At 42.1% G+C, this 22187-nt stretch overlaps 1 protein-coding gene across 1 annotated transcript in view; it reads left to right on the forward strand.

The window, feature by feature from the left end:
• The window catches only part of STK32B (serine/threonine kinase 32B), a 149777-nt gene that overhangs the window by 36702 nt on the left and 90888 nt on the right, over positions 1 to 22187 (forward strand). Inside the window, exon 3 of the mRNA XM_066574645.1 lies at positions 15924 to 15961. Coding sequence (XP_066430742.1) covers positions 15924 to 15961 — 38 coding nt within the window. The remainder of the gene's footprint in view (positions 1 to 15923; positions 15962 to 22187) is intronic.

The raw sequence follows: 22187 nt of genomic DNA on the forward strand, positions 1-22187 counted from the left end.
GCGCATTATTTTTCCCGCACGGTGAACGTCGTCCGAAAAAAAAAAATAAAGAACGCCAGAAATACACTTTTTTAGTTACCCTGTCTCCCAGAAAAAACGCAATAAAAAGCGATCAAAAAGTCATATGTATTTCAAATTGATACTATCGGAAACTACAGGCCATCCCACAAAAAATGAGCCCTTGCTCAGCTAAGTCGACGAAAAAATAAAAAAGATATTGCGCGCACAAAATGACCGCAGAAAATAATTGAAAAAAATTAAATATCTTAAAAAAAAATACAAGTACTACAGCAAAAAAAATACTATATAAGTTTGGTATCGTAGTAATCGTACTGACCCATAGAATAAAAATATCAGGTCGTATTTGTTGCAGTTTGTGCGCCGTAGAAACAGGACGCACCGAAAGATGGTGGAATGTCGTTTCTTTTTCCATTTCTCTCTGATTAGAATTTTTAAAAAGTCTTTCAGTAAATTATATGGTACAATAAATAGTGCCATTGAAAAATACAACTCATCCAGCAAAAAACAAGCCCTCATACAGCGACGTCGATGGATAAATAAAGGAACTACGATTTTTTAAAAGGGAGTAGGAAAAAACAAAAATGGAAAAAAGCAAAAAAGCTCCGTCACTAAGGGGTTAATATGATGGAGAGAACAATTAGGAAAGGATTGATTCTACCAGAAAATAAAGCTTGTATCTGTATTGTAAGACTTGGTAAGAGGCATAGGGCTGTGCTCACAATTCTTCGACCAGGAAACTTGGGCAATGTTGAGATCAGTGGTGACTGGATATGAGTTGGTCCTGATGGCTGCCATTGTGTTAGGTGGGCATTTTGGAGATTATTTTTCACCTACAGGTCAGATACTTTTGTAGGTCTTCCCAACTGTGCCACCTTTTAATGAACTTTTTTTCAAAATGGGGGAAAATAAATTAAGCCAAAATTTCAACAGTTTCAAATTATCTGTGATTCCTTCATCAGCTTTGTCTAATTGAAATTAGCAAGTCCTGAAGAAAGAACGTTAATTAAATTAGAAAAAATGGCGAGCGTTATTTGACTTTATTTCTTGGGAACAAAACCACTTGGTGCTTAACTGCTGAAGGTTATTGTGACCATGCAGCAAAACTCGCAGAAGCGGAAAAACAATCACAGCAGGACAGATAAGGAGTAAACAGAAAGCAAGGAAGTTTCAAATTGGACTTAGATTGTTTCAGATATGGGTGTATAATTTACCTGCAGTACTGGAGTGGCCGCTACTAAATGGCTTTGCCAATTCCTACACTAACAGCCGAGATAAAAGATAATGAGTTGATATTCAGAGAGGGAAGCTAAAAGTTTTCATTTCAAGTGAAGATTTCATTCCATTAACTGGGAGTTAAAAGGATTTTCTTGAGTTCCCCGGTAAGATAGTAAATAAAGGAAATGGGCTCGTATATACAACCACAAATACAGAGAAAGATCTCAGCACAGAATTTATGTTACAAAGTAGCTAGGATTACAGGGAACTGAATCCACATACTGCAAGGAAATAAATATTGATACTTTTATTAATATTTGAAGATAACAAATGAATCCATGACATGCATGTTTATTATATGTCGGGCTCGATCAGGTAATATGCACAATGATCAAATTGTACAAATAGTACGAAAGCATGGCCCTCTTAATTGGCACTGGAAAACTAAAGAAAAGACATTACATTGTGGAGGCAAAGAGATAGAGGAGTCAGAAAGGAAGAGATATAATGGCTAAGTTCACCTTTGCAACCCATTTGTTGTGTATGCTTGTTGAACCTAAGGTCCTGGGCAATATAATATATTGACTGTAGACTGCTTATGTAGAGCGTATGTGGCTGATTTTCCATATAAATGTGAGTACTAAAATCTGCAGTGTATTACAGTAGCAATAAACTGCATGAGATTTTAACAAATCTCAACCATACAAATTTATATCTGTAGGATTCGAAGTTATGTTGCAGATTTTCACTTCGGATTTCAACCCTTTGCAATATAAAATCCACCCTGTGTGAACATGCCCTGGTTGTTTGTACTTATACTGCGCTTACTTGTACTTATACAATTGGTATAAGATACAATTGGTATTGCACTGAACTCTGTGCATGTATGTTAGAATGGGGCTATTTGTTAACTGGCATTGAGCTACGTTATACTTATAGACTATTTAGACTGTTAACCCTGTCCAATCCACTGTCTGACATCTGAAGACATTATGATTTAAGGCTGTAGAGCTCCAATGTTGGAAGACGTCCGTCGGGGTTCTCTTACTGTATATTGCCAGCCTATCTGCTGTCGGAGCCTATCCAATGTGTCACCTGATGCAGTACTGGCCTTAGCCAGCAGATAGCGCCGTTGTGTAACGGCAGAAAAAGAGTAAGCCCCCTAGGAAAACCGGGATACAAATTGGATTGGAAAGAGTTAAAACCAATATTCTGTTGCTCCAAGGCATGTGAAAGAAAAAAAAAGCAGCAACTTTGTCTTACAAGTCTTGCGAAGACCTTTCTCTACACCACCAATGCATACTGATGTGTCACCCTGGTTACAGACTACGAACAAACCCTGTGTAGTTGCTCCTTTCTACCAGTTCCCTACTGTCTCCTAGGACACACTTAAGTAGATTAGAAAGTAGTATGGGACAGGTGGAAGGGAGTAGAACTGTAGGACTATACAGGATTTGTGTAGTCCATGGAGACATAGGAAATGTAGTCAACAAATAGTTGAAGATTTACTTACCACACTCTACTATATCTGCCACTACTACTATTTGAAAAGTTGCTTCACTTTGGGTGCAAAAATGGACATACCGTTTAACACTGTAAAATATGTAATAAGTTGTAAAATGAAGTTGGGACATCTAGGATAAAGGTTTATTTTAATGTCTATTTGCTGTCTGATAACATGGACCAGTTATACTTTGACATCATTAGAATTTCCATAGTGCATTTATAGTATTAGCTTGGATCATAATACAGTAAGAACCAAGTATATTACAGTCAAAGTAGTGTGTTGTTTATTTACATAATATTCTTATGTGCTTTTTATATATTATATCATTTATATAATGTAATACCATCATCTCTCCAGAATAATATATTACTATATTGTTGTTATTTCAATATTCATTTGCTGCAGTGCTGCAAAGTAAAAGTGGAGTTCATTGTGCAAATTCCATTTATTTTGGCCTTTTTTCTAATTTATTAGTTTGCTCTCCATAACTTTAAAAAGCACATTTTAGCCTTCTATGAGACGTATTGTACCCTGGTTGAAATTATTGTTTGGTTTGGAAAACCCATTATTAGTACAGTAGTACGGTAATCTTAGTTAATGACAGACATTTTTCATTTGGGTCCTGTATCAAGTAGCTGGAGTGAAAAACAATGCAAGAATGTTTGTTACTGTAGCAATAGTAGAGACAGTCGTAGTCAGACCGTAGTCATACCAAACTGCACTTTTAACCAAGTTCAACCCAAAACAGAATTCTACTGGTTTTGTTTGCTCGCACTCACTACTGGGATGCTGCCAGCTATCACGGCTGCTCCCATTCTTCCACTTTTCTGTCCTGATGAAGCAGTTAAATGAGTGTTAATCTGCAGAAACATGTTGACAGGGTTACAATATTTAGTGAGTTAGCTTTACTATCAGTAAGTCAGAATCAGTGTTAGCCGGTACCATCCACCAGGCGGCTGCATCGATGCCGAGTCAGCTGCTTGTCTATCACAGCGGTTAGCGCTGTTATGGGTAGTTAGGACTTTGACACCATTTGGAGCACTTTCATCTAATGGAGGTCCATAAGGCACTAGTGGTGTGGTGAATAAATCCCACCAGCACACCACTGTTTAAAGCACGTGGGGAGCATTAACCCCTGGTGTGCTGTATTTTAGTAACACTCATAATACAAGTGGGGATCTTTGGGGCTAGTATTACATACTACTTAAAGCTTGATTGAGATCTCATGTGTATTTCAGACACCGGTCAAATGTGCACACGGTTAACCCCCTCAGTGCTGAATTACTCTGACCACCTCTGAAATAGAGAAGCTGATAGATCTTTTTCTTTATTCATCAAGTGTTCCTAACGATATTAAATAGTTACCAACTGTGTCCACAATATAGCGACAACTTTTAACCCCTTGTGGTCTGAACAACATTTGGTTATAATCACGTCATTTTTTGAACATCTTCAGGGACGAGCCAGCAGTTACTCGAAAAAGGCGATGCTCTCTCGAGTAAACCGCCTTACCGAGTATGATCGCTATTCTCTACTCAATACAGGCATAGTCAGGTATAAACAGAGCTCAGTACACAGGCGTGGTCAGGTAAAAGCAGCGTTTGGCAATCAGGAGCAATGTTGAGCGCATAGAATACTCAGACACAGGAAGGCAAAGGCTAAGGGTTTAAATAAAGCAATAACAACAACTGTGATTGGTTACAGAGTAGGCGAAGTCCATTATTAATTTCAAGATACTCAAAGCACACAACTAAACAGAACAACAAGGCTACAGGTAGCACAGTTGTAAAGCTCCAAACTACAGTGCCCAAGATCAGGCTCAAGTCGTCGGATGTTCAATTCTCGATACTCACTATGGAGGACCCAATATGTCCATGGATTACATGGACAGCCCACTGACTTTAATAAGTACCATGTAATGCATCATTTCCTCTTATGATAGAGTTGCAGAGGAATTGTACACCTAATTTCTCTGCCAATTAAAACTTGGGCCAAGGAAACAAATTCGATAATTATGTATGAAATAGTAGAACTCTTGGTAAACTACTGGGTGAGGATTTAGGAATATTAGATTTAGCAACCAGTGCCAGGCTGCTGCTGCCAAAGGCTGGCTCTGGTTGCTAAATCTATGAAACGAAATCATGGGTAGAATCAAAAGAGACTTAGATGCTAATGATGAGACCGTAGCTTTGTCTTTGCACATAATATGTCAGACCACACATGTGGTCTGTGCACAATGTTAGGCACCTTTGGATATTTTTGTGCACAATGTTAGGCACCTTTGGATATTTTTGGTATGGCAAGAGCAGTGAAACTTTGGAACTCAATTCCACAAGTTGTTGTGATGCTCAAAAACAGCCTAGGTGCCTTTCTAGAAAAATATAATATTTACAAGTTTTATATACTAACTTTCTGTTGATGAACTACTGATCAGGTGTTTATTCTGACTGCCATAACTGGAGTTGAGAAGGGATTTCCCCCTTAATGTAAGACAATCAATGTTCACCTCATAAGAGTTTTTGCCTTAGTCTGGATCAACACTATGGGAACATAGGGTTGTCTTGATGGACCTTTGCTTATTGACAACTTAATTAAACATGCAAAAGTTGTTCGCTGGACATTTATGATCAGCTTAATTTTAGGGGGATACTTCTTACAAAACGTAAATGCCCAAAGCCGATAACTTCTTTCAACTCAATCATTTCTTCCACTTACAGTATATGAGTCTAAAAAGTCCATAGAAACCTCCTAGTACTATATCATCAATGGGTAATATAAGACATTCATAGATACTGTCATCTTCTGAATTTAGGTCAATTACTTCTCAGCTCTGCCAGTGATACAGCTCCCCATATAAAATTCTTAAGTTCCATGTAACTGAACTTAAGATAAAAATTTTGTTCCAGGTTTCGCATTCACCGTAGGAGAAAGTAATGCTATTACTGCAAAAGGCTGAGCAGTGAAATAAATAACTCTGACACTACCTGAATAGAGCCTCTCATTTAGCTTGAAAGAGATGTATAGCCATCGTCCCAACAGTCATAGGATAGGCAGTATTATGGATTGAGTGTACTCTGCAGATTGCATCAGTGAGATTCTGAAAAATTAGTCCTACAAACAAAGATAAAAATACCCTGCGCGCCCTAACACAGACGTAGAATGGGACAAATACATCATATGTTATGTTTCCATAGGGGTGATTACATCTCCCATAGAAACAGTTTTCCAGTGATTACCCAATGTTCCCCTATTGTACTGTAAATGGGGAAAGGGGAGAACAGGACAAGAACCGAAGTTGCTATTAGAATCTTTCTAACTCCAAACAGGATAAAATACTAAACCAACATATTCACATACCCAAACCTTTGCCGTCCTAAAGGGCATTTTCAAGATATTCCATTAGGAAAGACCATCAATGTATGAAACATGGGAGTCCCATTGTTCAGTAGGGTGAAGGACAAGTATTGCTGATCCTGTCAATGCCTTGCATAGCAGCCTCCATTCGAGTGTGGATGTGCCTGGTATCACAGCTCAATCCATTCAGGTAAGTGGGGCTGAGCATGCTTCAGCTGCAATATCAGGTACAGCCACACTAATATATAGGTCACTTGCTGGGTACTACAGTGAAGAGGCCTCAGTACTCCAGAGATCACAATCCTATGTTCTGCTGATAGATAGTGGTCACTACCAGCTATACATTGTTGACTAGAGATGAGCAAATGTTTCAAAAGGTCGGTTGGTTCAACAAATTTTTCAAGGAGAAGGATGATGAAGTTCAATACATGTGGCTCAGTGGTTAACACTGTTGCCTTGCAGGGCTGGGATTCCAGGTTCAAATCTGACCAAAGACAACATCTGCATGGAGTTTTCCAATTTCATGCAGATGTTGTCCTTGGTCAGATTTGAATCTAGGTTCCAACCACTACAAGGCAACAGTGCTAACCACTAAGCTACATCCATGGAAGATTCCCCAACTTTTATGAACATTCTGTTCAGCAGAAACAAATCGCCTAAGGTACTGTCTAAACCAAACTTTTGGCAAAGTTCGACCCAAATTCACATTTGACAGGTTTGGTTTGCTCACTTCTATTCATGACATATCCTTTATGACAGAGTCGGTGATAAATCTCTTTCCTTTCTATGGGACTCAAAATGAGTGTATAAGGGCGCCCACCCACTGGCGATTTTTTTTTCTTTGCGTTTTGCGTTTTTTCTCAAGAGCAATTAGAATTGAATGTACTCCTGTCCACTGGCGTTTTTTTTTGCGTTGCGTTGCGTTTTCTTACATAGGAACTGTCAGTTGCATATGTGTCCTTATTTTTCTCCTAATGAACCCATGAAAGTCAATGGAAATTAATGGAAAAGCCGCGAAAACGCGGCAAAAAACGCCACGAAAAACGCGGGGAAAACGCGGGGAAAACGCTGCGTTTTTCACGCACGAAAATTGCAAACGCCAGTGGGTGGGCGCCCTTAGGCTGTATTTAAATGGCTGATAGCAAGATACTCCCGAGATTCTCGGGAACAACCTGCTTCGCATAGTACATTGACACCCTTTTCTTCGGGAGACCGCACATTGTAAGTCCTATTCTCACACCACACTCGCGAGAAAAATAGGGCATGATGCAATTTTTTCAATCTCGCATTATTGGTGTGAGTAAAATATCTCTTATTAACCCATTAAAAATAATGAGTTATTATAAGGCACTAGTCTCACAGACCTCGCACGTTATTCTCGGTCATGAAAATATGTACCTTAGTCTTCATCAGTTCGTTCAAGATCTGTATAATTGAAGTTAATGAGTGATGAGTAGAGATGAGCGAGTATACTCACTAAGGCACATTACTCGAGCGAGTAGTGCCTTAGCCGAGTATCTCCCCACTCGTCTCTAAAGATTCAGGGGCTGGCGGGGGGCGGGGAGCGAATCATTAGAGACGAGCGTGGAGATACTCGGCTAAGGCACTACTCGCTTGAGTAATGTACCTTAGCGAGTATACTCGCTCATCTCTAGTGATGAGTGAAACTGATAGTAACTAATGTCAATTTGTCATTTGCTTGTCATTGCATTTAGATGAGTTGTAGATCCAAAAAGAAATGTGTCTTAAAATTATAAGTGTGAATTGCGCTTGAATCATGTATAGTCACAAAACAGCACCATATCAGAGCCACATGAACAATGTATGTGTACGTATGATCCGTCTATATGCAGTAATGTCTTATATCTCCATCATCTGACATGTGACTAGTAAAAGGATCTATGTAAAGAAGGAAATTTAGAGACCTTTAATCATGTTCAATGCCGTTTCATCAATCTAAGGGAGCTCTCCATAGTGTCTCTGAGCAGATCATCATCTCAAGGCTCCAGTAACAATTTCAGACCTCTTCAGGACACTTCAAATTAAAATTCACAAGTTAGAAGTAAACTTTCTGCCTATTGTTGTTATCAAAGCTTTACTTATCCATGCTTTTAAATTTTCATAACCAAAACTAGAAAGCGAAGATGAGTGACTCTATGACCCTTGTTGTCGTGTCATCAATAGATTAACTTCCAATCACAAAGCCCTCATTCCTTCATAAAGGACAATGGAGGATGAAATAAGGATATGTAGTAAACTATCGCAGTCTTCACTGTATATGGAGTAGTTACAGATCCATAATAGGAAAATTGCTCATTAGCAAAATGCTGAGGATCTTTTGCAAATCTCTATGACGATGGTTTTACAAATAGCGTTTTTCGGAAAAATGCTTCCACTTTTGTGGCACTTTTTGATGTCGTTTTTTGATCGAAAGCCAGAAGTCGATCCAACATGAAAGAGAAGTTATTTGCTACGTTTGTGCAGGTCTTATTCACCTTGTCTGCATGATTGTAATATTTTTGTAAGACTGAAAGGAAGGATATAAACATGATCGGACACCGTTCACACCAAATATAAGCTGAACATGCAAGCAAGAAAGGGCAAACAGGGACATCAGACCCTACACCACACCAGGCAACCAAATACTTACCAATGTACTAACACAACAAGGCAGATGGAAATATCAATAAGTACAAGGTATTGGTTCATATTTTGGCCAAAATACATAAGCTCACAAGCCAATGTCAAGAGTCCTCATTGTCTTGTGAGACCCTACAATAACAAAACAACTAAATTTAGGAAAGAGAACCCTGTCCAATAAACATTCTCTGTTTCGCCCTAGATGCAAATAGGCAGAAACATCAGACAAGGACATAATGCACACCTACAAATAAACACTGAATTATACTGTATCTGCAAGAGTGGCAACTATTTACCCCAAGAGAAATGGAAAATAATCAATGTTTAAAATATCTCCCAATGTATGCAAAGTCGAAAGGAATGGGAAATAAAAAGGAAGGATGTCATGTTGTGCTCCTGGGACCTGTTGGGTTTCCAAGAGCATACTGCTATAGGTGTGGTTAATTTGGCTGGCTGATGGTGTGCAATTCTCCAGCCAGCCAATCACCACAGGTCTGTGCACATGAATACCAGCCCCTCTTACTAGAGGTTGCTATTCGTTATCCATTCCCCATCCTTTTTGCTCAGATCTTTGGTGTTTGGAGTCATGCATATTATCTTGTAGTTTTAGTTGTTCTCCCATACTCTCCCTGAAGATGGTCGGGACACCTGATTCCCATGTTCTCATGTTCTGTGGGACACTGCTCCTTTACCCATGTCAGGTGTGGTTCAAGACATTGAATGTCCTTTACACTGTGGATGATGTCTGACACAAAATGTCTGACACTGTTCACACCAAGTGTCTGCAAACCTACAGACACAAGGGGATCTACTCAGAATCTCATACATGCATACATACACAGAAACAGGGCATAGTTTAAGTACACACCCATAAGAGGCAGAGCGTCAGACATCACCCATCTGATGAAGAAGGGACTAAGATGTCAGACATCACCTATGGTTTCATCCTTTAACTTCTGGTCTTAGCTGCAGGGACCCCCAGGCTGCTGCTCCTAGAGTAGACTTGGGTCTGTGGGTACTGCCATGGACAGGTCAGACACCGCGGCATGGTATTGGAAGCGTAAGCAGATATGTAGTTTATATACAAGGCTGAGATGAGGACAGGTGGAGTATTTGAATAACACTGAGACTGGCAGAAGTTCAGGGCAGGCAGCAAACAGTTATATGGTGGTCTAAGTACACACCAAAGTCAGAACACAAGAATATGGCAAAGCTAGGTGAATCAGGCACAAGTCAAACTAGGAATCACTTTTGCAGAACCATATAAAATTAATTGCTCAGTCACCCAACAGTGGGGGAGGGTGCCTTATATAAACAAGGTGCTGACTAGATTGGTTGGGAATAGAAAAGTTGGGTCAGGCAGACTTGCGAACCTTATCAGCAGTAGTGACAGGAGTCCTGGTATAGCCAATAATGGGGTATCGGCCACATCTAATAGCCAGTGGACTTGGTATTTATATAGCTCCAACTTATTCTGCAGCACTCGAGTAATTTATTTATTGTCCCCCACCAAGCTGGGTACTCATTTTACTGACCTCGGAAGGATGGAAGGCTGAGTCAACCTTAAGCAAGCTACCTGAACTCGCAACCTTTTGGTCATGAGTGAGAGCTTAGGATTGCATTTCTGCTGCCTTAACACTCTGCACCACACGAGGCTCATGGACTGGTCACCGATTGTGACAATACATTCCCTCTAAATGGCAAAAATGAGAAACCAATTCTATTAAAAGAGTTTTCAGGGAGGGGAAATACTTACACTTTCCAGCGGTGTCAGAAACTCCAACTCTGAAACTGAGTTTTTTAATATGGCTCTTTTGTTGGCCATGACGTCACCATAGAAGATTGGCTATGGGGCTCATTTCAAAAACTAAGCCCACCCCGTTCTTTTTCTATGCATTGGCCATGACAAAAAGGGGGCTGGCCTAGTTACTGAAATGTGCCCAACATCCAACCCCCTGCATTGATGTTACAGGCAATGTAAGAGCTATACCACATGACCCTTTGTCAGAACAAGGTCAGAAGTGGAGGTTCCCTCACCAGTAGATTGGGAATTTCCCCTCCCTGGACAACTGCTTTAACTCAGGAGGCTATTATAGGACATTTCAATGGGAGTAGGGTTGTCTATAGTAGACAACCCCTTAAAGCTCACAAAAAAATATCAAACAAATCAGCTTTACAGCTGCCTGTGTTTTTCCAATGGAATTAAAAGTTCAAAGGCAATGTGAATAATGCGATGCCCATTAGAGCAAGAGCAATAATAAGTTTCCAGTTGCTAGAAAGAATTTTGGAGTATAATTTGCCATTTAAGAATAACATTGGTTCTGCGCACTTCACTTTTTCCATTTTCTATACTGTATTGCAGTAGAGAGCCTCTTGTCTCAATTAATATCTCCTCTCTGTTTTAATACATGCTGCATGAAAAAATATCAAGTGCTGCAAATTAAGACCTGGCTCATCTGTATGAAAATATAACAGCGCTCTGCTTTCATTTTGTTTAATAATAATCATTTGGGGAAAGGATATCTACAATGGGGATAAATAACGGCAATTGGAAAACATAGCATTAAAGTGACCCTCTGGTTTCAGGACAAAATTGCTTCCCTGGATTAGAAGGGGATATATTGTTTGCAGTTGCTCTTCTCTGCCGCCCCTCCAATCTGCTGGTTTCAAGCCCTATTTAGGCCCCCTGTCCAAGGCTGTGATATTCCGGTGTGGGGGAGCAGGGGGGAGAGCTGTCAGGTCTCCGCAGTGAGCCTATCTGACAGATAGGCTCACTGTGGAGAATCACGGCAAACCGCGGCATGACGTAATTTGAATCCCGCGAGCGGAGAATAGTCTATGGAAAGTGTTCACTGCCTTTCCCGGCTGCAGGTAACGCAATGAACTATCGCCCGTGGACAGGCAGCCTTACAGTCAGTCACTGGCTGCAGCAAATTTTTAATGCACAATGTGCACTGATCTCTGATTGAAGAGTGCTGATCACATGAGTAGCTCAGACCAATCAGAAAACAAATATGGTGCATTAGTAGTGCAGCGTCCCGTAGGGTGACACCGGACACATGGCATATGCTGAGGAGCTGGGAGGGAAAGATGCTGGCTTGTCACGGCAGCACTTACCATGCTCCCTCCCGGAGGGACGTACGTGGCCAACACCAGGGCAGCGCTGGGCCTCTTCTGGACACCCCCAGCATGGGGATGCCCAATAAATGTTAAGACAGGTGAAGGGATTGTCACGGGTGAAGCCACCATTCCGGTACCCCCCAGCATGAACATCAGTGGGGAAAATAAATGAGCCTCAAACAGTTCTAGAGTACTTCAGGTCTCTGGGAATGGTCAGGGCCTGGAACAACTTTACTCAGCGTAAGTTTAGCAATATACAATTCCCGAAATATAGTGGCTGAAGCAGCAACTTAAAGGTGCAGATAATCTTTGACAAAATACTCACATCCGCTTCTTTACATGAAGACTCTTTATTGTAAGTCACAGAGCCACTGTATATCCTGCAATGTTTCAACTGCTGGGATCAGCCTTTTTCAAGCATGCTGATCCCAGCAGTCGAAACGGAAGGTAAGGCCCCGTCTGCTGGGACAGAACAGACAGGCAGCTAACACTAAAATGCAACATAGGGGACACAGGAAACCTCCAGTCATACACATAAATCATCCATACCATACACGCAGCTTCATGCACACGGTGGCATTTCTAATCTAAACATTTTTAAATTAGCATATATATATATTTTACTTTGGATATGAATATATTACCTTTAAGACTAAGCATAAACATTTACTTTACTGAAGAAAGAAATAAGCATGATTACGTAACTTCCACCTGCACATTACTTAAAGATTATCGTTACATAACGACAATAAGAAGAACAATGAACTTTTCAATATGAAATATGATAATAGCAGCAAACTATGAAAAGGCGGCATAAAACTTTAAAGTTCTTTTTTTACGGGGCTTAACTGGGAATCTGAAACAATGTGTCTTACGTAAAGAGTCTATTAGCATAGAGTCCAGGTTATGGGAAATAAAAATCTTTAGCAGGCAACAGTCAGCCAACCGGGATCTCCTCACTCTCCCTGCTGTCAGAATCTGTCACTGAGATGACGGATGGGAAGCAGGTACTTGCTGGCACCTCCACCACTGACCTTTCTGAAAGTGTAGAGAGAGTGCAGGGGCTCTGCGGCATCCCCGGTGGGCACATCCAATCGCTGATCTGTAGTAGCGAGAGAGATGGAAAGCCAGATTAGTTGGAGATCTTCCTCCTAATAGAATGGCTGCCTACTGAGAGACGGTCCAGATGCAGCCTCAAGGGTAGGACATAACCTTAGATGCCTGTGCACTTGATCCATTTTTGCTCAGGTGAAGGTTTGTGAAAGTCTGGCACAAGGAGTCTGCAGTCGCAGATAAATCCTTCTCTTGGGGGTTGTCGAAAGTCACTTTGATGGGGGGGTCCTCCTCTCAACTTTGCTCTTGGCCTGGGTGTGGTCCTTTTGGCGCCTCGCAGAATGTGCAGTTCAAACTTTTGTAAAGTTGTTGACACATTACTTCTTTCTGGGTAGCACCTTTGCATTACCACATGCATGACTATGTGGCACAACAGATTCAATCCTGTTCCCATTGATGCCAAAAAGAAATAGGGTCTTGCAGCATCCCGTAGGGTGACCCCAGACACATGGCATACACTGAAGAGTTGGGAGGGACACACGTAGCCAAGGCCAGGGCAGCGCTGGGCCTCTTCCAGAGACTCCCGGCATGGGGATGCCCAATAAACGTTAGGACGGGTGAAGGGATTGTCATGGGTGACGTCACTGTTCTGGTACCCCTTGGCATGAACATCGGCGTGGAAAATAAATGAGCCACAGACAGTTCTAGAGTACCTCAGGTCCCAGAGAAAGGTCAGGGCCTGGAACAACTTTACTCAACATAACTTCAGCAGTATACAAGGCACAATTTGAAGCAATGACAGTGCAGAAAAATGAATAGACTTTACGAGTACTACCTCCACACGGTGATCCAGACTTCAAATTACCTGTGCATGAAAGACAAAATTGGTGTACCTCTATGCGGTGATCCAAACTTCAGATGGCCACCTAGGAAAATATTAACTCAGACAGTACCTCTGCACTGGGCCTTGATACGCAGTCACTCACGGTTGCTCTCACTCTGCTCAGGTGGCGCTTTCTCCTACCTCCTCACAAGCACATCCAAGCCGGGAAACCTCTCCTCCTCTTCAATGCTTCACTACACGAGAACTGAAGGTGCCCCCATGTAGCCCCCCGACTACCACTACTGAAGACATGGAACGCCTTTCCTGCTTTCAACCACTCACATTTATAGCCTCACTCATACCACCTGACAGGATAGGTTTGTTACATTTACAGACAGTCAGCTCACACTTTGCAGACATTAACCAATCACATGCTGCAGCTGTGCAATACACACAACACAATGACAAGACAGTTTTGCACAGAGCATCTACATAAGACATACATGTATGACATTTATGGAAGGGGCCAGGAAGGCATGTACTGGGCCACTACAATTAGTCTAACATTAGCTATACAAGCACAGGAGCGAACTTTACTGGGATGTGCTGTCGGGCATCGTTTGCCCGACAGTTCGTCCCATCTAAATGGGCCCTAAGTCTTATATTTACTGCTCTCCCCTTGAAATGAACAATGGGCAGTCATATCTTCCCATGTTCTCCCTACAATCGTGGTGTCTGCTGCTTTAAATACATGCACCGCTGGGGTTATTCCAGGCTGGAGAGTCTGTGATAATTTAATCGCTTCATCCAAACTCTCAGCTTGATAGAACTTCACTCCCACATCAGTTGCCTGTGTCTGCAAAATCGCTCATTGTTACAATTGAGATATATTATACATTGCTGTTTTCTAGCGGTAGGAAGCTGAAGAATGAGCTCCGCATGCATATTAACCAAACATTATTTTACAAGTTAAGTGATATTAATGCCAAACAAACACAACGTGGTTCCATATTTCCAATCTACTAATTTTCTCCAGGCTTGAATAGTGTTTTATAAGGATTGGAAATGGACTCATTATTACTAATAAAAACGAGTCTGGAAACAAAGTAGATTTTTTTGCTGCTGTATTCCAGGCATTTACTATTGATGATCTAGCCTCAGTATAGGTAATCAATAGGTGATTGGCAGAGTTCCACCACTTGGGATGCCCATTGATCCACTGATTATCACCAGACTAGGAATGCACCAGATTAATTCAGGGTGAATGGAGGGAAAAAACAGCTGAAGTGTATCAGATATTACCATGGGAGTATCCAATGTCAATAGGGCCAAAGAAGGCTTCGCTAAGTATTAACTAAGTATCAATGCAGCAGGGCCAGACATCTACATGGGTAGTCAGAGCCAGAAGTGTGATAGAAGGCTTTGTTCACATTGAAAGCAATGGGAGTGTCACGCGGAGCTATATCGCAACACAGGATCAGGATAGGATACAGCAGACGGAGTTACAAAAATCTGCAATATTTATTTTCGAACAAGTTAATGCAAAGGAGTAATAAAAACATTGCAAATCAATGTTTTAAGGTAACGTTGCTCAATGCTAACTACAGCTAGCAAAATCTTAGGACCAGTTATGCTTTATACATAATAAGAAATAATGCCAGCTAAACAATATCAATAATGCGTTCAAGGATCAATACTATAGAACAGTAATACAACGTTAAGTAATATAATGCTAAACTTGTATTTTACGGATTAACACTTCACTCCCCATGTTGCAGTAGTCCCAGTGTATCGCTTGGCATAGGTTCAGTCATTAAAGGTTATACACATATGAACCTATATGTCAGGGGAATTAATTCAAACTTTATTGTTGTCTTTTATAGGAAATTGTAATAATATGTAAATAAGTGCAACCCTTTCAGATTAGAGGCAAAAACACTTGACATTACCGGCGGGAGCCAGACATTTTTCCTACAGTGGCCTCTATAGGAGAGATGTAGTATTGCATGGTACCCATTCGATATGACTTATGAAGGAGATCCCGAGCAAGGGCATAGTAGAGCATATGGACAGGGGTTGCCTCATGGAGGCCAGGTTTACATACTGTTGAAAACAACATATAATTGTTTATTACTGCTGCGCTTTAATATAAATATACTACTTCATAGCTATTGCTTTATTTTCTTACAGGGATATCAAACCAGATAATATCCTGCTGGATGAACATGGTGAGTGAACTCTACTGTCAATGCTATAGATGAATGACGCTTCTAGCTGTACTGCTAAAGAATGATTTTACATAAAGGGGTTTACTGGTCTTATGTAAATGAAGCTTATAACATTGCAGAATGAAACACCACTCATTTTTTTATACTTTGTGTTTCAATCTCTCACCATTTTCAAGATCTCTGTTTGCTGTCATAAAACTGAAACATACCCGATTACCTGATTACATTCAGATACTTAAACTATGCTGTCCACCGATAAAAATGGAGACAGCTCTTAAACACCTATGGTGCCCTGTAGAGATGAGCGAGCATACTCGCTAAGGCAAACTACTCGAGCGAGTAGTGCCTTATGCGAGTACCTGCCCGCTCGTCTCTAAGGATTCGGGTGCCGGTGGGGGGCGGGAAGCAGTCGGGGGAGAGTGGGGAGGAACGGGGGGGGGGGGGGATCTCTCTCTCTCACTCTCTCCCCCCAGCTCCTCCCTGCTCACTCCCGCAACTCACCGCTCTCTCCCGCTGCCACCCGAATCTTTACAGACGAGCGGGCAGGTACTCGCATAAGGCACTACTCGCTCGAGTAGTTTGCCTTAGCGAGTACGCTCGCTCATCTCTAGTGCCCTGCACTTGTCTCCTTTGGTCATGCAGTAATCATGATATATTTCCATTAATTGACAGCAATCATAGATCTTGAAAATGGTAAGAAAGTAAAAATATATGCATAGTAGAAAGTTACAGAACTTTTTATAACAAAGAATAGGCATAATAACAACCTTTTAATTTTTTGAGCACTAGCACAAGGCTACAGGGTGCCCACAGCTCTTGGTCAGATGCAGCCCAACTTTTTGCAAATTTATGTTAGCAGTGGCAAAATATTAACTATTGATATTACTGAGCAGCCAAAAAGGGATTTCACAACCAGAAATCATCATAAATTGAGAAATTATGAAAACGAATTAAAAATTAAGCTTGTTTATAGTCACTAGCACTCACCACAGGATTTGGAGAAATGTAATAATGTGTATTTCTAGTGTCCCCCCAGGGGTGAATAATTATTATCTTCATTGCCTTGGAACATTACTCTCCGTAATACCACCAGGGAAAGAAACTGCTGGAATAAGCTTCTGCCTGTTACTATTTGTACAAGGCGAAATTTCCTTTTTCTTCACATGGAAATAATTTTTCATTTACGTCTCAAAATGCTGTACTCTATAATTAACAGCTGTATAATAGAAAACAGTTATTTCCGCCAAGAATTTAGAGATAGATACACTATCCTACCAAAAATTAATTAGACACCTGAGCACAAATCAAAAGTAATATTTACATATGTTAATCTCCATAGTAACATCTGATATAATTCAGCCATTTTTCCCCCCTCCATTTATCCTGCAAACTTCTGGTGAATTCTGAGTCTGGTGATGGACATACCTGAGTGGATGCCTGGGGAATGCCTATTGCCTAACAGTTAAGAACAGTGTCAGGTCCAGCGGCTCCAGGGGCCTCCGTGCCAGTACTACCGGCCTTATTGCCCAGGCTGCAGGGGTGTGGTGCAGAGGAGCCCTGCTCTTGGTGACCTCCCCGGGCTGCCGTGATCCAGTGCGCCGGCTCCGGGTGCACACTACCGTGCGCAGGGAGTGTGCACCTAGTTAGCTGGGTTCCTGGAGACGCGGTGGGTTACCGCCTGCGCCGCGTCCCCGTTGCCATGACACCTGGGCGCGCTTGTTCTGCACTTGCTGCTTGAGGTCTGGGTCTCTACTCAGCACTCGCTGCTTGCTGTCTGGGTCTCTGCTCTGCACTCACTGCTGGATGTCTGGGTCTCTGCTCTGCACTCGCTGCTGGATGTCTGGGTCTCTGCTCTGCACTTGCTGCTTGCTGTCTGGGTTTCTGCTCTGCACTTACTGCTGGATGTCTGGGTCTCTGCTCTGCACTCGCTGCTTGCTGTCTGGGTTTCTGCTCTGCACTTACTGCTGGATGTCTGGGTCTCTGCTCTGCACTCGCTGCTTGCTGTCTGGGTTTCTGCTCTGCACTTACTGCTGGATGTCTGGGTCTCTGCTCTGGACACGCTGCTTTATGTCTGAATCTCTACCTCTCCTTAGCAGACGTGGGGGGGGGGGCTGTTCTGCCAGCATCCTGCAATTGGGTCCTGCTGCTGTCAGGCTCCCCGCCCCAATCAGCTGCTGGGGCGGGAGTTCTGGCAGCATTTCTTTTAAACTGTTCAGTTTTCCTCCTAGGTTGCCAGTGTATGTTTGGTCTCCAGCTACACCCGCGTTCCTTTGTATTGATCTCCTGCTTTGACTTACCTGCTCTGGACTTGAATTTGCCTTCGCCTGACCCCCTTGTACTTTGCCTTCTCCTGTTGCCAACCCATATTGCCTGACCTGCCTTTTTGCTTGTTTGTTACTTGTATTTGTCTGTGTGTCTGGCTCTTGCCCCCGTGTCCCTAGCCTGTCTAGGGACTGTTGTCCAGGTGTCGCGCTAGGGCTTAGCCTAGGGGGGCAAGTAGGTAGGGACAGGGGTTGCGGGCAATTCAGGGACTCCCAGTCACCCAGACCCCAGTTCTCTGACATACAGTGGAGTTTCTATTATTGTCTGGGGATGCTTTACGTGGCATGATCTCGGACTCTTGGTTGTAGTGACAAGAACCATGAACCCGGAGGTGTACCATTACATTCTAGACAATAATGTGCTGCTGACAATAAAGCAATGCTCTGGGAATGGTCAGCAATACTTCCAACAAGATAACGTGCCTTGTCACACATCCAACACTGTTTAACATTGGTTTGAGGATATGGATGTTGCACAATTGGACCGGTCTGCACATAGTCCTGACCTGAACCCTTCTGAACATCCTTGGGATGAACTGAAACGCTGGGTCAGGAAATATGAACTGTGTCCATCTTGCCAAATGTTTTCAGGGTGAATGGAGGGAAATACCAGCAGACCTTAGAACGTATGCCATGAACAGTATCCAATGTCATTAGGGTCAAAGAAGCCCCACTAAGTATTATTACCATATGTAAATTAATACTATTTTTGATCCTTGCTTAGCTGTCCACTCACTTTTGGTAGGATAGTGTATTTGGACTTTCCGAGGGAGACCTCATGGTGTAATACAAGGGGCTGCTGAAAAGTCTTTGGTTTTGTGTTCTTTTTTTGTTTCTATGGTAACGAATGTTACATCACATGAAAGCCTTGCGTGTCTAATATATGTTTTCAAAATTTTGTGTTTGTAGCTTATGGCTACAGTGATCTAGGCATACGGGAAAACAATATGGCGGAGTCTAAGGTGATATTCACAGCAAATGAGAGCAAAGGAGTGATAAAATTCTTGTTTCTGCAAGGAAAGTCCGTGAAGGATATTCATGGTGATATGTTGCAGACATTGGAGGATCAATGCCCTTCATATTCTACAGTTAAGAACTGGGTTGCCAAATTTAAAACGGGCCACTTAAGCACCAATGATGAGGAACATCCTGGACGACTGAGAGAGCTTGTTGTTCTGGAGATCGTCGATGCTGTGCACAACCTCATACTGGAGAATCGGCCAATTTCAGCTAAAGGAATAGCAGACATCATGGGGATTTCTCGTGAACGTGTTTGTGTCATTATCCATGAACATTTGAACATGAAGAAGCTATCTGCAAAGTGGGTCCCCAAATGTTTGACAACAGATCAGAAAAGCATCCGAGTGAAAACTTCCCGGTCCATTTGTCAGCGTTTCTGGACTGATGAGAACTTCCTGGATCGACTGGTCACTATGGATGAGACCTGGATTTATTTGTATGACCCTGAAACTAAGGAGCAGTCAAAAGAGTGGAGGCACAGTGGTTCTCCTCGCCCAAAGAAGTTCAGGGTGCAAAAATCAGCCACTAAGGTGATGGCGTCTGTGTTCTGGGATAAGGAGGGCGTGCTGCTAGTGAACTACCTTCAAAATGGTTCCACCATCAATGCAAGGTATTACATTGAACTTTTGGACCAATTGAAGGCAGCTCTGAAGGCCAAAAGTTGCGGCAAGCTGTCCAAAGGAATCTTGTTCCTGCAAGACAACGCCTCCCCTCACACTGCACAAGCGACCACCGCAAAACTGGTGGAGCTAGGCTTCCAGCTGGTTGACCACCCACCTTATTCACCAGATCTAGCTCCCTCCGACTATCATCTGTTTCCAAACCTGAAGAAACACCTCAAGGGTACCAAATTTCACACCATTTCTGATGCCATGGCTGCTACTGATGACTAGTTTGAGGCACAACCGAAATCCTTCTTTTTGCAAGGCTTACAGAACTTGGAATACCAATGTAAGAAGTGTATTGACATCAGTGGAGAGTATGTGGAATAAATGTAAAGTTTCATCTTCCTATCTTGTTTCTTTCTGGGTAAAGCCAAAGACTTATCAGCAGCCCCTCATATGCACCGGAATTACTCTTAATGATCAACTATTGCCTTCTCACATATGTACAGGGGAGCAGAGCAGTGAAGCTTATCCATTATCCATGTATGGGCACAGTCTTCCTGCCTTACCTTGACATTAGCTTCAAGTACATGTTCAGTCATCAGCAAAACATCGCCAATAGGATGTGACTGGAAGAATTCCTCAAGGTTACAGTCTGTCATCATCATATATCATTTGCCATCCAGAAATAAACAGCCCTCGTTTATATAAAGGAACTATGATGGAGGAGTAGATGGGAGCTTTAAGATTCTGCTTAATTAGGTGACTGTTACAACAGAATAAACTAGTACTTAAGTAGAAGGGATTGGATAGATGGTGTTATCTCATGTTGGCTTCTGGCTACTATTTAACCCCTTAAGGAAGCAGCTAATTTCGGTCTGTATAACTGCTCCGAAGTTTTCATTTTTACTGCTGATAATTAATTTTACACAAGTTGTTGTAGTAGCAGAGGTAAGGTATGGATTCCAGGGAAAGCAATAACATGGTTTTTAAAAATTCTAATTTATGCTTAAGAAACGTTATTTATGCGTGTTTGTAGCTACATTCTACACAACTGATCAGCCATGACATTACAACCTCTGGCTGGTGAACATTCTTTATCTAATTACAAGGGTAGTGGTCAAGGAATAGGATACACTGGGCAGCAAATAAAAGGTTTGTTCTTGAAGTTGATATCTTAGAGTAGGAAAAATGGGCAAGTTACAAGATCTGAAAAGTTATTGTTGTCAGCAAGAGAAACCAAGTAATCTTGTAGATATGATACCTTTTAATGGCTAACAAAAATACATGATGTTATAGGGATCTTTCAAACCTACTCAAGGTTCTTCCTCTAGCATAATGAAATAGATCTGAAGCATAGGTGTAGCATCAGGGAGTGCTGGGGTCGCCATGGCGACCCGGCCCCTGCGCTCAGGGGGCCCCGTGGCCGCCCTCCGCCATACCCACATGCACATTCAGTACATATACCCGGCCCTTGAGCTGAGGGGGCCCGGGGGATCGGCGCTGTCGGCCGCATGATGGCTGAGGAGAGAGAAGAGAGACGGGAGGCAGCGCCGCAGGTCGGCAAGAGCAGAGGGGAGGGCTGTTACATGTGGAGCCGGCAGCTAATTACAGGCTGCAGACTCCCACGGCGCGGCCCTCCAACTGATAGACTGCAGCTGTGAGTGGTCACAGCTGCTGTCTATCAGTCTCTGCCGGCCAGCGATTACCAGGGGGAGGGGCTACTGCGGCTCTACTCACCTCCGGAGCGCTGTATGCACAGGACCTGGGAGAGGACCTGTGGCTGCAGATCACATGACCAGGCTCTGGTCATGTGATCAAAAGACGGGGGACTTTCCATTACAGGCTGCCCAGAGACTGCTGCAGAGGTGAGTAGAGAAGGAATTATAATTATATATGTATAGCTGGTATAAGTTATACCAGTTGTGTATGTATATGTATATATATATATATATATATATATATATATATATATATATATATATATATATATATATATATATATATATATATATATACAGGGAATACACAGGTTACACCAGCATGGGACATGCCACTATATACAGGGGGATACACATCCTGTATATAGTGATATGGACCATGCTGGTGTAACCTGTGTATCTACTGTATATAATTATATATGTGCAGCTGCTATAACATATACCTCTCCTGTATATATATATATATATATATATATATATATATATATATATATATATATATATATAATTATATACAGGAGATACACAGGTTACACCAGCATGGGACATACCACTATAT

Source organism: Eleutherodactylus coqui, chromosome 7 (genome assembly GCF_035609145.1).
Source record: "Eleutherodactylus coqui strain aEleCoq1 chromosome 7, aEleCoq1.hap1, whole genome shotgun sequence".
Lineage (NCBI taxonomy): Eukaryota > Metazoa > Chordata > Amphibia > Anura > Eleutherodactylidae > Eleutherodactylus > Eleutherodactylus coqui.